The 15,551-nt window shown below is 66.2% G+C and overlaps 1 protein-coding gene across 7 annotated transcripts in view; it reads left to right on the top strand.

Moving 5' to 3' along the window:
• AATK (apoptosis associated tyrosine kinase) overlaps nucleotides 1–15,551 on the top strand; it is a 29,609-nt gene that overhangs the window by 539 nt on the left and 13,519 nt on the right. For 2 of the 7 annotated variants that reach the window (XM_037403825.1, XM_037403816.1), the window contains exons 2-8: nucleotides 10,819–10,952; nucleotides 12,069–12,261; nucleotides 13,149–13,228; nucleotides 13,328–13,446; nucleotides 13,964–14,051; nucleotides 14,224–14,357; nucleotides 15,086–15,170. In XM_037403825.1, the coding sequence (XP_037259722.1) occupies nucleotides 10,819–10,952; nucleotides 12,069–12,261; nucleotides 13,149–13,228; nucleotides 13,328–13,446; nucleotides 13,964–14,051; nucleotides 14,224–14,357; nucleotides 15,086–15,170 (833 nt within the window). Of the gene's footprint in view, nucleotides 1–6,987; nucleotides 7,305–9,204; nucleotides 9,292–10,818; nucleotides 10,953–11,526; nucleotides 11,844–12,068; nucleotides 12,262–13,148; nucleotides 13,229–13,327; nucleotides 13,447–13,963; nucleotides 14,052–14,223; nucleotides 14,358–15,085; nucleotides 15,171–15,551 lie in introns of those variants that run through there. The other 5 variants (XM_037403853.1, XM_037403863.1, XM_037403834.1 and 2 more) reach the window with 5 other exon arrangements.

The raw sequence follows: 15,551 nt of genomic DNA, 5'->3' as shown, positions 1-15,551 counted from the left end.
GGTGGCGATGGGGCGAGGGAGGCAGGTGGTGCCGGGGTTGAGCACCCCGCTGCCCGGGGGGCTGTGGGTCTCCCTGGGGCCGGGGGGGCTCTGGGGGGCTCGGGGAGGGGGCGGCCGTTTCGGGGTGCAGGCTGTTACGTAAGGCACCGCGCTCCGGCCTCGGCCGCGTCGCAGCTGCAGGAAGATGCTGCAGCCGCGGGAGCGGGGCAGGGGCTGCTTTTGTGTGTGCGTGTTTGGGGGCTGCCGCAGCAGCCCCCCCCTCCGCGCCGGCGGCGCCTCGCGGCCATCCCGGTGCAGGGCTTGTGCCTCCCGCCCTCCCGCCGGGGACCCGCCGCCCGCGGAGCCGCCGCCGAGGTGGGCAGGGAGCTGGCGATGCTCTCGGGGCTAGCCCGGTGTTTACCAAACCGGGCAGAACGCGTGGTGGGCTCGGGCAGCCAAGCGGCACTGCCGCGGCTCCCGTTGCCGCCTCCGTCACCGCAAAGGAGGTAAACCAAAGGCCGGTACCGGACGCGGTGGTGGCAGCGGGGCTGTCGGTGCCGGGCTCCTGCATCCCTCCCAGCCGGGCTCTTGCATCCCTCCTCCATCGCCTCGCGCTGCTCCAGCTCCCCTGGCAGCTGCGGACGGTCTGAATCCGTGGAGGGATTTAAAAATGAACCACACCAGGACTCACCAAACCATGTCCCCGTTGCCAGAGACTTTGTCCCCAGCCTGCTCGGTATCGATTTCTGTTAGAGAGGAAACCTCTTTATTTGCATCTAAAATGCGGTAACGCTGGGAACAGAGCCCTGTTCCCCGGCTTCAGCCTCTGGTGTGATTTTTCTCTGCATTTTCGTGAGGCGCCCCATTTGCCATGCTAATCCTGTCAACCTGGGGATTTGCGGACCAGGTTTGATTTGAAAATCCTTCTGAAAGAAGGTTTCCGTCGCTGCCCATCGCCATGCTGCCACGCTCCTGGGCCTGGGGCTCGGCTGCTGCCGTACAGCTGCCACCCACAGTTACTGGCAAGGAGAGGAATTAAAGGGGGGAACAAACCATATTCGCTCTTTCACAGCTTTGTTGATTTTGTCCGTTTGGCAGCACCTCCTGCCTGCACGGCATCACCGGCTGCCCTTGCCAGCCTCCTTTCCCTGGGGTTTGCTTGGGCCAGTGTGGAAGAGGAGGCACTTTGCAGGGCACGGTGGCACTGGCCCCACGTCCTTGTGTTTCCTGGAGAGGGACAGTGAGAAGCCACGGCTGCCAGGGCCAGGCAGCTGAGCCGGCAGCGGGATGCAGTGACAGCGGTGTCACCTGGGGCTGGATGGGATGTGCCAACAGCAGCAGCCTGTGCTCCAGCCTCATCTTCTGTTTTTGGTGAGGCTGCTCGGCTTGGCTGTCGGATGTGCCCATGCTGGGCTGTGCCGGCTGCCCATGCCAGCATGCACCGCTCCTGGTGTTGGCAGCTCCGGCTAGGTGTCCCAGCCCAGCGGCCTCATGGTTCCTGTCTTGCATTGCCCATCTGCAGGCCATACCCCAGACGTGCTCCCGTGTGGCGCACGAAGCACTGGAGCCACTGGCAGAGCACCGACCGCCCTGCCAGTGAGAGGCACCAACATGCTGCCTGCCCTATCCTGTAGCCCGGATCTCCCAGCCTTCCCATGGGAATTGGGTGCCCACTCCCTGTCCTGGAAGTGCCATGAGCTGCTGCAGCCTGGCTGAGCAGACGCCACGTGGAGGCACTGGGCAGAAGTGCCACATCCCCTGTGTCACCCAGGTGGGCAGCACTTTGCTTTGGGGTCAGTGGCACCCCAGTCTCTCTCAATGAAGCCAATGGCAGGTGCTTGGGGACACGAGGATGTCTCTGCTGGGGGAAAGGGCTGCTCCCCTTGCTCCCAGCCTGCACTTCCCCGTCTCAGACCCAGGAGTGTGTTTTGAAATCGTGAGAAACATCCTCTCTCCCCCGCCTATTTTTTCTTCCCCTTTTGGTCTTCCCTGGGGCTGCCCGAGCCTTTCTGCCCTCCCATGGCACCGGTGAGGTGTCGCTGGCTGCTGGTGGCTGCGGTGTTGTCGTTCCTTGCTCCAGCACCCTGCAGTTGGGGGTTGTGTGTTGGCCCTGCGTGCCTGTGCTGGGATGAGCCGGGGGCTTGAGGTGCTGGGTGGGGATGGGGGGGTTGAGGCCGAGGGAGGGCGGGTGGTGCCCCCAGCCCTGTGTTTTTGGTCCTGGCTGCCCCGCGCTGCCATCCACTGCCCCAGGCTGAGCAGCAGCAACAGCCGGCATCACCATCCACTCCTGGCACAAGGATGGGAAAGGCCTTGGGGGACCGCAGTGACAAAGGGGCCACAGCACCCACAAGGACCCTGGCAACCCAGATGGGGGGCAGGCACCCCCCATGCTCCCACCCCACCACCAACCATGCTGCTGGGAATGCTGGGGGAGGATGGGGGGAAGGTACCGCTGGGGTACAAAGGGGGCATTTGGGGCAGGGAGGTGGGAGCTCCTCGGGCGGGAGATGCAGGTGGTGGCTGCCGAGAGGTGTAATGCCCAGCACAGCCGGGGCAGCGCCAGGGCCAGCATCCGTCTCGCCACACGTCTCCCGGCGAGGTGCCAGCGGCACAGGGCCTGGCCGTCTGTCCGGGCTGGCAGGCAGCAGGAGCCGGGCTCGCAGGCGGGGGGTTCGTCCCGGTGCCTGCAGGATGCTGGGGCTGGGCAGCGGTGGGGTGGCACATGGTGAGCCCCCTGCTCCGGCACAGCCTAGTGGCTGGGCTGCCGCGGGAAATGGCGTTGATGCAGCACTGCAGTGCAGCAGGGCAGCTGGGCCCCCCTCGGTGGGGGGACGGATCCAGGCAACCGGCAGCATTGCTCCCCCAGGGGTGCCGCTTTGCTCCCCCCTTTTCCCCTCCTTCCCTCCCTCGGCGTGCTGCTCCTGCCCCGCTCCCCCATGCCGCGCACACGGGCGATTACGTTCTGCATGGCGATACGGATCCCTGTCAAAGCCAATTAGGAGAAATTAATACACCGGGGTTGAAAGGGCTCCGTGCTCCCAGCAGGAGGAGTAGGCTGTGACTCACGGGCTCCCTGCCCGGCAGTGGGACACCATGTGCTGGCACAGCCCACGGGCCCTGCCCTCCCCGGCACCGTGTGCTCCCCACCAGAGCAGGGCTCTGGCGCCCGCCTCGCCACGCCACACAGCCCACCTTGGCACCAGCCTTGCTGCCCCGGTGGCACTGGGGGAAGTGGGGCAGAAATGGCACCGCCAGCATGCTCCCAGGCTCGGGGCTGCGGCGGGGCACTGCGCTTGCACCTGCCGCTGCATCCTTCCCGCTGACACAAGGGGTCTGCATGTGGCTGGGGGGCTGCACTAAGCCAGGGAGTTTTGCATCCCACTGGGGGGGTCTGCATTTAGGGGTCTGCCCGGTCCTGGCTGCCTGCAGCCAAGGCAGGCAGAGCCGGTGACTCGCACTTCCCAGGTTTTACCTCGCTCGTGTTATGCTGCCTCGCCATCCTGCTAATTCCCTGGGCTGGAAAATCCCTGCCGGGTCAGGCAGCTCCTGCGCTCGGGTCAAAGGGGCTGTTGGGCTGCTCTTGTCCCACAGCTGAGCCTGCTCCTACCCCGTGCGGCACTCACTCGGCCAGCGTGGAGGCACCGGGATCCGCTGCCCAGGATGGACATGGTCCTGGCTGTGCCCTGCAGCTGCTCAGGGCTCTGCTCACCTCCAGCTGCTCCTGCCCTGGCACGTCCCCAGCGGGGCTTTGCTCGTTGTGGGTGACTGAGCCAGGGGGACCCCGCAGGAACACGGCTCGGCGTGGGGCTGGAGGGTGATGGGGCTGGCGTGGAGAAGAGCTGAGCTGTGCTGACTCAGCGTGCCCAGTGGCAGGAAAATAAATCTCCTCTGGGCATTAATCCCCCTGACAGCCCGGGGAAGTGTTGGTGGAGCGTGCCGCGTGGCGTCTTAGGGCAGTCACTGCCGTAGTATCATTTGCCATCAGCTGAGCCCTGAGAGCTGCTCCAGCCTGGCCTGATGGCCGGGGGCACAGAGGGGACAGGGAGCATCCTGGCTGGCACCGGAGCTGGCATGGGGCTCCCAGTGGTGCTTGGGGCTGGCCGAGGGATGGAGAGGACGTGGGGCTGCCAGCGGTGGGGGGGCTCAGCGCTGGAGGAAAGGGGAGCAGGTCCAGGATTTCCTGCAGAGCCAGTGTCCCGCAGCCTGGGACGAAGGCAGCGAGCGTCGGGGGTCCCACTTCCTGTCCCTTCCCCTCTGCCAGCTGCGGCCGGCATCCTCCTCTGCAGCCGGGTGTCAGCAGCCGTGTTAAAGCAGTTTGTTTTAATTACTGGAGCGAAGGAAAATTCCAGCGTAGGCAGACGCAGTAAATGGAGCAGCGCTGCCCCCCTGGCTGGGCAGGGGCCGGCTCTGCTCTCTGCGCCGGGGCAGGGAGCGCGTCCCCATGGGTGCTCCCAGGCTCCCATCCCAGCTGTGCCAGGGTGTCCCGCTGCCGGGCCACCGCATCAGCCTCCACGGGCCTTCATCTTTCCAAAGTACCCGTGAGGCTGCATGTTCCTCCCGGTGCTCGCTGCCCTGCCAGCTGCAGCAGCTGCATCCCAGGAGGTGCTTGGGAGCAGGGCTGGGACCTCGGGCCATCCCTGCCACCAGCACTATGGCAAAGCAGGGTTTTCTCTGGGCTCCCCAGTCCGTGTGTACCCGCGCAGGTGGGTGATGGGTGATTTGGGTGCTGTGGGGCTGGCTGAGAGCAGGTGTGGTGCAGAGGGGTGCTGGGCTGGTGGGTGTCCAGCATCCCCGCAGTTTTGTGCTCTGAGCATCCTCGATGCTGAGCCCCGCTCCCTGCCATGCTGTGGGCTGGGGTGGCCGGGATCTGGGCTGTGTTGGCCTCCCAGGGCTGCAGTGGGGGATGCCCTGACAGTTGCCTGGGAGCAGGGGTCTGTCTCCCTGACACCCACTCGAGTGAGCAGCCCTGGCAGCACAGCACGGACCACCGTGCCACCACATGCTGGCAGGGTCACACAGGGCCCTCAGCATGTGCTGCTGCTCAGGGTTAGGACCGGCCACTGTGGCTCTGGGTGGCCCTGGCCACCTCTCGCTCTGCCAGCGGTGGAGGAGCCAGTGGTTGGCCATCCCTGGGGTCCCCTCCGCACGCATTGCCCACTGCCCCTGGGCAGCGTTTGGGTGTGCAGGGCTGTGACATGCCCCTGGCTGCTGCCACATGCTTGGTGATCCTCGTGGTGATGGCACCGCCTGGCTCTGAGACGGGGGGCAGGTGAAAGGGGAGCCCCTGGCTTCCCAGCTGGGGTCTTGGTGGCAGGAGGGGGGTGCTCTGTGGCAGGGGCAGAGCCCCTCCCGTTACCAGACCCCCATGCCTGGGTTTCTGCCTGGGCTGTGGAGCATCCCTCTGCCTGCTCCTCCACCGCTCCGCTTTGGAGCCAAAGCTGCTTGTTTCATAACGCCGCTGAGCATTTCTGATAAAAATAGGCTGCCCCGCTCCGTGCTGCCTCTCCCGCTGTTACGTAAATGCTGCTCTGGAGCCTCGTCTCGGTCGGTGCCGCACGCTGCCGTAGCGGGACCGTGGTGCCATGCTTGTGGCCGGCCCCGGCGCTGGCACTGCTGCTGGCATGGGGCTGGCGGGGTCCCTGCTGGGGTGTGAGGGGGCTGGGTGCTCCCCTGGGCACCAAGGGCCGTGGCTGCTCCCAGTCCCTCGGGACAGTGGGCTTGCCATGATGCAGCTGTAGCATCCCTGCCGGCATGGGAGGCTTTACAGCCCCTGATTCAGACCTGGTTTAAAACGCTAAGCAAGAGAATTTGGTTTAAATAATCAATCAAATCTTGCTTTGCATGCTTTTTTAATATTTTATTGTTTTCTCAGAAAATGGAGAAAGTTGATCGCGGTTGGGCTGTGCCGGCTGGAAACCTGGCTCTGCAGCAGGGCGGGCTTTGATGGAGGAACTTGATTTTTTGTTTCTAATCAGGCTGACACACTCGGTGTATGCACAACAATGATGTGGCTTGGCCTGTACTTACTACAGTCCTAGTTTTTATTTCATCACGTTAGAAAATGATGGATGATCTTTTTTTATTTTCCATCTAATTATTTTTTTACTGCTAATTCATCCCAAGGTGATAAAACCAGAATTAAGAGGCAAAAATCAATCCTTTAAAAATACTTCTGCACTGGTTAAATAAGCCCACATTAAAAGATACATAAGGAGAACAGATTAACAAGGCGTGCCTTGCATTTAAAATTAACTGATCTATTAATCACTGGAGAGGTTGCCCGGATGGCCTGGCTGTTTCTGGTGGGAGAAGGTCTCTGGGGCTGAGGGGTACAGGGTGCTGCTTCCTCGTGCCCCGGTTTCAGCCGGCTACTGCGAGGTGGATGCCTGGCTCCAGCGGCGTCTTGGTGGAGGATGCTGCAGGTACCGGCTCCGTGCCGGGCTCCCCGCTGGCATCGGTGGGTAGTGCCAGCCCCGTGGCTGGTCCCGTGGCAGGAGGGACCCGGGCTCAGGGGTGCAGCAGCTGGGGCTGGCCCAGCTTCGTCCCTGCTGCCCAGCTTCCCAGTGCCTCAGTTTCCCTCTGGAGCTGCAAACTGTGAGGAGCAGCCTCGTGCTTGCATGCTAAATGGCAGTGGATGGTTTCTTGCCGCCTGGATGCATGTGGGTGAGCAGAGCACTCATCCTGTGGGGTGTAAAATTGCTTTCTTGGAAGCTGCCCATGGATCTGGGGATTAACACGTTACCAGGGCTGTGTCTGTGCTGGCAGAGCTGCCGGGGCAGGGGAGCCCGAGCCCGTGGCTGGAGGTGCCAATGGGTCGTGTGTGTTTGGGTCCTGCCCTGCTCCCTGCCCGAACCCTGCCTCTCCCGGCTGGGTGCCCGCTGCAGGGTGCTGCTCCCTGGGCTGCGGGGCCAGATCGTGGCTGGGGTGGGGGCGGCGGGGCGGGGGGGCTGCACCGACCGTGCTCCCGGGGCGCCGCCGCTCTGTGCATTACAGATGGGGAAACTGAGGCACGGGGCTGCGGCTGGCACCAGCTCCAGGCAGCAGCGGAGAGGGGTGGTCGCGGCGTGCCGTACCCCGCCCCCCTTTCTGCCCTGCAGCTACCGCGTGTGCCCTGGCCGGCCGGGGGCGGGGGTGGGCAGCAGCCGGGTCCCGCCTGCCCGCGGCTTCCCCCGGGCCCGGAGCCCCGAGCCGCCGGGGGGGCCCGGCCCGGCCCGGCCCTTCCGCACACGTCAGCCCCGCTCCGGCCGAGGGAGCAGCCGCGGCAGCGCCCCAGCCCCGCCGCACCGGGCCATGGCCGGCGGGGCGGCCCGCGGCCCCCGGCGAACGTGAGTCAGCAGAGGCGTCGGGGGGTCCGTGCTGCGCCGGCGGCGGGGTCCCGGCCCCGTTAGGAGCCGCGTTCGGAGCGGAGGGCGGGGGGCGCAGGCGGGGCTCTGCCCGCGGCGGCAGCTGCGGGGGTGGGAGGGCAGCGTGTACCCCGCTGCATCCTGCTGCATTGCATTGCACCCCACTGCGCCCCATTGCATCCTGCTGCATCCCGCTGCATCCCACTACATCCCGCTGCATCCCACTACACCCCATTGCATCCCGCTGCATCCCACTGCACCCCCTTGCATCCTGCTGCGCCCTACTGCATTGCATTACCCTGCTGCACCCTGCTGTACCCATTGCATCCCACTGCATCCTGCTGCGTCTTACTACACCCCACTGCATCTTCCTGCTGCACCCCACTGCATCCTGCTGCATTCCACTGCACCCCATTGCATCCTGCTGCACCCCACTGCATTGCATTGCACCCTGCTGCACCTTGCTGTACCCCACTGCATCCTGCTACATGCCGCTGCATGCCACCGCATCCCGCTACACCCCACCGCATCCCGCTGCATCCCAGTGCATCTGGCATCCCCAGTCTCTCTCCGCTGCCAGTACACTCCCATTTGATGTGGCTGGGCGTGGGGCTGGGGCAGGTCCCCCTGGGGCTGGAGCTGTGTCCTCGCTGCTGCCACCAGACCACCCTGTGGGGCTGGCTGGGGTGGGGGATCAGTGGTGTGTGGCTTGCACACAGCACCCTGCTGGGTGGGTGGCTGGCCTGGGCTGGCCCTGGGGGCAAGGGGTTACCTGAGTGATGCAGCAGTTCCTGCGGGCTGGGCACGCTGAGCTGCCCGGTCTCATCCTGACCCCCGTGGCGAGGCTGGCTCTGCACCAGCGGTTTGGGTGGGAGTGCTGCAGAGCTGCGGTGGAAAGAGTCCCATGGGACCCCCATGGCTGGGGTGGGGGTGTTGTGATGGAGCCAGGCGACGCTGTGCCAGGGGTCCTGGCCCTCCTGGGGTGGTGATGCCCTCCTCACTGACCCCAGCCTGGTGCCTGTGCTGGCATGGTGTGCAGGGCTCAGCCGTGGGGTGCTGATCTCCCAGCCCAGCAGTGCTGCCACCGTGCTGCATGCGCCCACCTGCACCCCCTGCTCAGCTCCGAGCACCCCAGCCTTGCCCCAGAGGCCATCACGGGGTGGGCGTCCAGGCAGGGGAGCGGCTCAGGGCTGGTGCCAGGCACCAAGGCCAGAGTGGGGCACAGTGCCAGTGCCAGGGGACCCTACTCCTCCTGTGTGTGTGTGTGTGTGTGTGTGTGGGCAGAGCCTCAGGATGGGGTGCAGGATGTGGTGGGGTCTCCAGCTTCTTTTGAGAGCCCTGGGGTCCTTCAGACCGCATCAGCAGGCCCTGCTCCCTGCACCCCGCACCCCGGTGCTCCCTGTGCCCCCCTATTCCTTGTGTCCTGGTGCTCTGGCAGCGGCTGCTGCAGGGCTGTTCGACCTGGTTTTGGGAGCGTTTGGCCTCTGCGATGATGCCACGTTTCCCATCACCGTACTGAGCGCCTGCACTGTGGTTACGGGCAAGGGCAGTGCCTGCTTGCCTGAGCAGCCAGGCAGTGGCCGTGGGTTATGGTGGTGGTGGTGCCCCTGTGCCGGCGCCCAGCCCAGTCTGGGCTGGTCATGGCTCCCAGCTCACTGGTTGTGCAGGTGGGGAAACTGAGGCAGGACCAGCCAGACCTGGCCAGCCCCTCGGTTTGGAGAGTGGTTGGTTTGCAGGGCTCTGGTTCCCGAGCCGCGGCTGAGAGGCGGCTCAGCTGACAGGCCCCGTTGGAAGGGCTTCTGTCGCCGCGCTCTGCTCCCCGTCGACATTCAAAAGGCTCTTTTCAGTGAGTCATTTTCTCTTTTGCTGTCCCACTATCCAGGGAAAATGGTGACATTCGCGGTGCAAAGTGTGTTCACCATGGAAACCAGCTGAAAGGAGGGAGAACGCCACCCCCTGCTCCTCCCAGGTTCGGCTTTGCATCCACCAGCCTCAGAAGATGGCTCTGGAGCATTTTGCAAGCGCCAGGGAAGAGTCTGGTGTGGCCCGGGGTGTGCCATGGCGCACGGGGCCAGCACATCTGCTCACCGCTGTGCTGGGAGCCGGGGTGCTGTGGGAGCCGGGGTGCTCCATGCCCGTGCTGCATGGTGCCGGGCAGTGCCTGGGCACAGGCTGCCGGCTTCTGCCAGGAAGGCAGGACCTTCCCCCAGACCCTCTATGCCCTTCAGGTGCCTCTCTCAAGGACACACGGGAGCTGGCAGTGCGGTGTTGAGCCCCAGCGCGGGGGGCAGCGTGGTCGGGGCGCAGGGCCGGTGGTGGGGCAATGCCTAGTGGTCCATGCGCAGGACCCACGTGTCTGCCGTGAGCATCCCCGAGGGGCTTGGCACTGTGCTCGGTGGACTGCGGAGAGACCGCGGCACTGGCTGGCGATTTGGGCCAGGAGATGGGGCTGAGTGGTGCTGTGGGTTAGGGCAGGGCACCCGTCCCGGCCCCGTATCCTGCAGGGAGGGCATGGCGCTGCGCACTGCGTGTGGCTCCTCGGCAAGGCCAGCTCTGCTGGCAGCGCCATGGCCTTCCGGCTTCCTCCCACCACAATTGCGCCGGTTGTCTGGGCAGGCGCTGGGCAGAATAGTAATGTGGCAGCTGCAGCCGACGGCAGGCGCCTGGGGGGGACGGGCCCCCCGTGCTCCCAGCCGCTCCAAGGGGATGCAGCGTGGGCAGCGGGTGCTGGCACTCGGGGGGTGCTGGTGCCTGGAAGGTGTGGGGCACAGCTGTGTCCCTGTGCCAGGGGTCCGGGGCCCGTGTGGGGCCAGGGGCAGGAGTTGTGGTTTGCCCCGCTGGCACGTGGGATGGTGGGGGGCACAGGCAGAGCTGCCGCTGTTGGTGGGAGCAGGGTCTGCCCTGTGCCAGGGCAGGGCTCGCAGCAGCGCTGGCAGGTCTCCGGCAGACCCTTCCCCTGGGGGATCTATGTGGGCAGGACAGGTTAGGAGCTGGCTCTGCCTGGGCGCGGGGAACCAGCTTCCCATCCTCCCAGTTCCTGCAGGAGCAGCATCATCGGGCCTTGGGATGCCGCCTGGGCTGGGGCTACTGCTCCTGCTGCCGTACCCACCGGAGGGCAAACCCTGGGGCTGGGCAGGGGTGCCTGGGACCCCTGAGCTGGTGCAGCCCCCCTCCACGGGGTGTCATTACCACCCTGCATCTGTGGTGAGCGTACCCCCGACCCCCTCCATGCAGTCTTCCACTGGGGTCCTGCTGTGGCTCTGGGGTCCCGCCCTGGCCCCCCACCTGTCCTGGCCATGAGCTGAGCCAGCGAATGGATCACAATGGTGCTGGGACCCCTGCACCTCCTGAGCACGCCCCACGAAAGCCCCCACCAGCCCCAGTGTGCCCTCATGACCCGTGACCCCCCTCCCGGGCAGGACCTCCCCGCACAGCCTCACCCTGCCCTGGTGCCCCCCAGCCCTGCCCTGAGCCCACACCCCTCCTGTCCCTGCAGACGGCACCCCCCTTAGTGAGCTCTCCTGGTCCTCCTCACTGGCCGTCGTGGCCGTCTCCTTCTCGGGGCTCTTCACCTTCATCTTCCTCATGTTGGCCTGCCTGTGCTGCAAGAAGGGGGACATCGGCTTCAAGGTGAGCTGGGGCCATGGGGGGCTTGTCTTGGGATGGGAGGGACTTCTCCCCAGGAAGGACAGAGGTGCCCGGTGGCTCCTGGGGCCAGCCCCAGCCCCAGTGCAGGATGTAGCCCAGCTCAGGAGAGCACTGCGCAAGGAGAGCTCAGCACCCCTGCCTGCCAGGGTGCTGCCAGGGCTCGGCATTGCTGTGAGCCATATCCTGACCCAGCCAGGATCCCCACTCAGCACAGAGCCTGGATGCTGCAGGGCTCGGTGTCACTGGAGGTCATGTCCTGATCCAGCCAAGCTCCCTGCTCGGCAGAGCATGGACGTTGTGGGGGTCTTGTCCTGACCCAGCTGGGCTCCTGGCTTTGCAGAGCATGGACCTTGCAGGGCTCAGCATCTTTGCAGGCCATATCCTGACCCATCTGGGCTCCCAGCTCTGTGCGGGGCTAGGCCACGGCATGGTTAAGGGCTGTGGCAGTCCCACCCGCACACCCCCGGGGGTGGGAGGCACCCTGACCTCACAGGCACAGAATGTGCCGAGAAACAGTTTTTCCCTAATTGCTGGGATTTTTGTGGAGGCTTGTGGCGCCCGCGGGGGGGAGGGGGTCAGGCAGGGGGGGAACACGCTGGGCCGTTGTGTAACTGTCCCACACCGGCTGGAGCACCTCACCGTGCCGGAGGGGAACAATGAGCCCCCTCGTGCCCCCGCACGGGTTATATAGGGGTGCACGGCCGGGGCTGGCCACTGCCCGTGTCTGGTGGGTTGCAGTGCATGGCACCACTGGCGGGGTTGGCAGCACCATGAGGCAGGGCTGGTCGCGGGCAGGGCGAGATGCTCACCATCGCCTACCTGCTCGCCCAGGCAGCTTTCAGGGGCCGGGGGCTGGCCAGGCAGCGTAGCCAGGTAATGGGATGGGGCAGTGGGGAGTGGGTGCCTGCCCCAGGGCAATCCCCATGGCGGGGGTGGTGGGGTGTGTGTCTGCCATTGGGGTACAGGCAGGGCTGTGTGCTGGGAGGGTGTGACTTGGGGGTCCCCATGCCAAGGGCTGTGCAATGCACGGGTGACCCCAGTGGGGCGGCGGGCGGCGAGGTTCTGTGGGGCAGGCTGTCGGCAGCCGGGAACCTGCAGGGTCAGTTGTCTCTGCTCGGTGTGTGCCCCCCCGCGCGCCCCCCGGCCCAGGAGTTTGAGAACGCCGAGGGGGATGACTACGTGACGGAGCTCTCGGCCCAGGGCTCGCCTGCCCCCCAGCATGGCCCCGAGGTCTACGTCCTGCCCCTCACCAAGGTCTCCTTGCCCATGGCCAAGCAGCCGGGGCGCTCAGGTAAGCCGGGGCAGGGGCAGGCATCGGTCCGTGCAGGACCCCTGTGAGCTGCAGCTGGAGGGGGGTCCTGCATCACCGGGCTGCGGGGTAGGGGCTGTGGGGTGGGGATGGTGGGTCGCCCCTGCTCCCCTCCTCCAGCGGAGCCCCGGCTCTGGCAGGAGCAGCTCCTGGGCAGGGGACAGGCACCGGCAGTCCCTGGGGAGTGCTGCCGCTGTCACACTGTGTCAGGGTCACCGGTGGCCTGTCCCCAGCCCTGTGCATGGCACCAGCCCAGGGAAACAGCGCAACCCCCGCTAGCATGGGACAGGGCACGGGTACCCCGAACTGTGACACCCACAAGCCCTGATCCCGTGTAAACAAGCCCATGAGTGGGAGAGGAATGTGGGGGGTGCCTGGCCGCATCCCCCTCTGGCCCAGCGTCACTGCCTGGCCCAGAGAATGTCAGCAGTGTGGCAGGGCTGCGCGGTGCGAGGTGGCATGGCGCAGCCCAACAATGGCCCCATTGCTGCCCGCCCTTGGCACGGGTGCCTGAGGGGCAGGACCTGCGCCGGGGGCAGCCAGGAAGGGGCTAAATGCCAGAGCTTACGCTGGGCTCGGCTTTGCTCTCCCTGGTCCCTGGGGAGCAGAAGGGGCAGGGAGCCAGCTCATTTGGGGTCACCAGTGCCCCGTGTCCCCCGGCCAGCGGGAGGATGCCTGAACAGGAGGATGCCCTGGCTGCGGGTTGCCTGGGGATTTCTGCGGTGGGGGCTGCTCAGGAGCACCCCAGGGCAGTGCAAGGCCTGGCACCGGCTGGCACGGTGGGGATGCCACGGCTGGGCTGGGACCGGCGGGTCGTGCGGGCGGGCAGGCAGGAGGGCGCACAGGCAGCTGGATGTGCTCTGTTACAGTGCAGCTCCTCAAGTCGGCGGACCTGGGGCGGCAGAGCCTGCTCTACCTGAAGGAGATCGGGCATGGCTGGTTCGGCAAGGTGAGCGGCAGGGACAGGGTCCCCCAGGGACACCCGGTGGGATGCTGGCTGTGGGGTTTGGGGTTCGGACAGAGGGGACGAGCCTGTCCCTCACCCCAGGTGTTCCTGGGGGAGGTGAACTCGGGCATCAGCAGCACTCAGGTGGTGGTGAAGGAGCTGAAGGCGAGCGCCAGCGTGCAGGACCAGATGCAGTTCCTGGAGGAAGCGCAGCCGTACAGGTACATCTGGGGTCACTCTCTTGTGCTGCTGCTGCACCAGGCACAGCCAGGAGTGGGGATGCTGTTGGATGGTGCCTGGTCCCCCCTGTGCCACGTCTGGCTGCCAAGCAGAGCCGGGGCTGGTCGGTGGAGGTGCCTGGCCACGCTCTCTGGGGAGCACGGCTCCATCTCAGCCCCATTGCTGTCTGCCTTGGGCTTGTCATGGTGGGCCAGGAGCTGTGCTGGGAGCCGCTGGCCACGGCATGGGGGCAGCGGGCTGCAGTGAGGTCATGGGCAGAACAGGGCTGGGGGTGGGGTGGGCACTGAGCTGCTCCCTGCCCCAGCAAAGCTGGACAAATGTCCCTTTGTGGTGTGTCCCGGGGCGCTGGGACGTGCTGGTACCCGCTCCCGGCAGCCCCCGTGCTGGCCCCCGGCGCAGCAGCAGAGGAGGCAGGGAGATGGTTCCCTGGGGGCTGCCGCTGTCCCCCCGCCCCAGCCAGCGCGGTGCCGATGTGCCCCGTTGCTCTGCCCCGCACAGGGCCCTCCAGCACACCAACCTGCTGCAGTGCCTGGCCCAGTGCGCCGAGGTCACCCCGTACCTGCTGGTGATGGAGTTCTGCCCTCTGGTGAGTGCCGTGCGTGCCCCGTGTGCTGTCCTGCTCCCCACAGTACTGCGGAGGGGCTTGTAGGGCTGCAGGCAGGGCAGGATGGGGGGCATGGGTGCTCTGCCCTTCTGGGGACAGCTGAGCCCCTGGCGAGCCCAGCGCTGCAGAGGGTGATGGTGGCACTGCCCTGCAGGGTGACCTGAAGGGGTACCTGCGGAGCTGCCAGGGGGCTGAGGCCATGACCCCGGACCTGCTGACCCTGCAGAGGATGGCGTGCGAGGTGGCCTGCGGCGTGCTGCACCTGCACAGGAACAACTACATCCACAGGTAGGCTGGCCTGGCACCCCGGGGGGCTGGGCAGGAATCGGAGTGTCTGGACTTATGGGGTCTGCAGGATGCCGGTGTTCCCGCACCACCGCTGCTCCTCCTGCCCAACAATATCCTGGTGCTGAGTGAGTTGCAGACAGAGACTCCAGCATCAGTGATTTTGTTGAGGAGGGGGCGTGCTGCCATCGGGGGACGCCAGACCTTCCCCACCTGAGCCAGGCTCTGCAGGTGGGTCCCCACGAGAGTGCCCAGTGCTGTGGCTGGGGGGATGTGGGGTGCCCAGCTGTGCCAGAGAGGGACTTTCCTACAGGCATCCCAACCTCGGTGGACCCTGCTGTTCCGGGGTCTCGCGTGTGCCCCATCTGCCTGACCCCTCCAGGGCTGGAGCAGCCGCCCGGGAGCCCAGCCCCGTGCCAGGGCTCACGTTGCCCGGGGACAGCCGCTTTCTGCTTGGCTCAGCGCGTGACAGATGGGTGGATGGACGGAGGCGCAGCCGGAGCCGCGCAGGCATTCCTGCTGTGCATTTGGTGGCTGGGTATCGGCACGCCCAGTGTTTGGCAGTGAGACCACTGGCCCTGCCACTGTACAGCTGTCCCGCTCCCGCTGCCAGCCTGCTGGTCATGGCGCTGCCCAGGGGGTCCCAAGCACAGACCCTCGGCCTCCAGGTGGTGGGTGCCCCCCCCCCGACCCCTCGTGGTGGTGGTAACAGCACTGGGTTTGCTTGGCAGTGACTTGGCCCTGCGGAACTGCCTGCTCACCGCCGACCTGACCGTCAAGATCGGAGACTACGGGCTCTCACACTGCAAGTACAAAGTAAGGCTGGTTTGGGAGAGGAGGGGGTTGGGGGCTGCGCTGGGACCCCATGGCACCCACACATACACATGCACAGAGGGACGCGCTGCACTGAGCCCCGCACCCCCTGCCGCACACACAGTCCCCCTCCGCAGCTGTGCCGAGGCAGCCCCCTGGCCCCTGGGCTTTGCCGGGGCAGTGGGGGTGGGGGCTGCTGCCCCACAGACCACCCTGCCAGGGACTCTGTGCCCCAGGACGAGGCTGTACCCCAGGGCTGGCAGCTCCCGGTGAGCACAAAGCTGGGTTCGCTCCCCCCGAATGCCCTGTCCCCCTGCCCAGCGGAGTGCAATGCTGCTGGGGCTCCCTGCCACTGCCTGGGCTGGCCAGGACATGCCCCTCTGC

This window comes from Falco rusticolus, chromosome 1 (assembly GCF_015220075.1).
Source record: "Falco rusticolus isolate bFalRus1 chromosome 1, bFalRus1.pri, whole genome shotgun sequence".
In the NCBI taxonomy this organism is placed as follows: Eukaryota; Metazoa; Chordata; class Aves; order Falconiformes; family Falconidae; genus Falco; species Falco rusticolus.
Note: the sequence above shows the minus strand (reverse complement) of the source record. Positions and strands in the feature narration are given on the sequence as shown.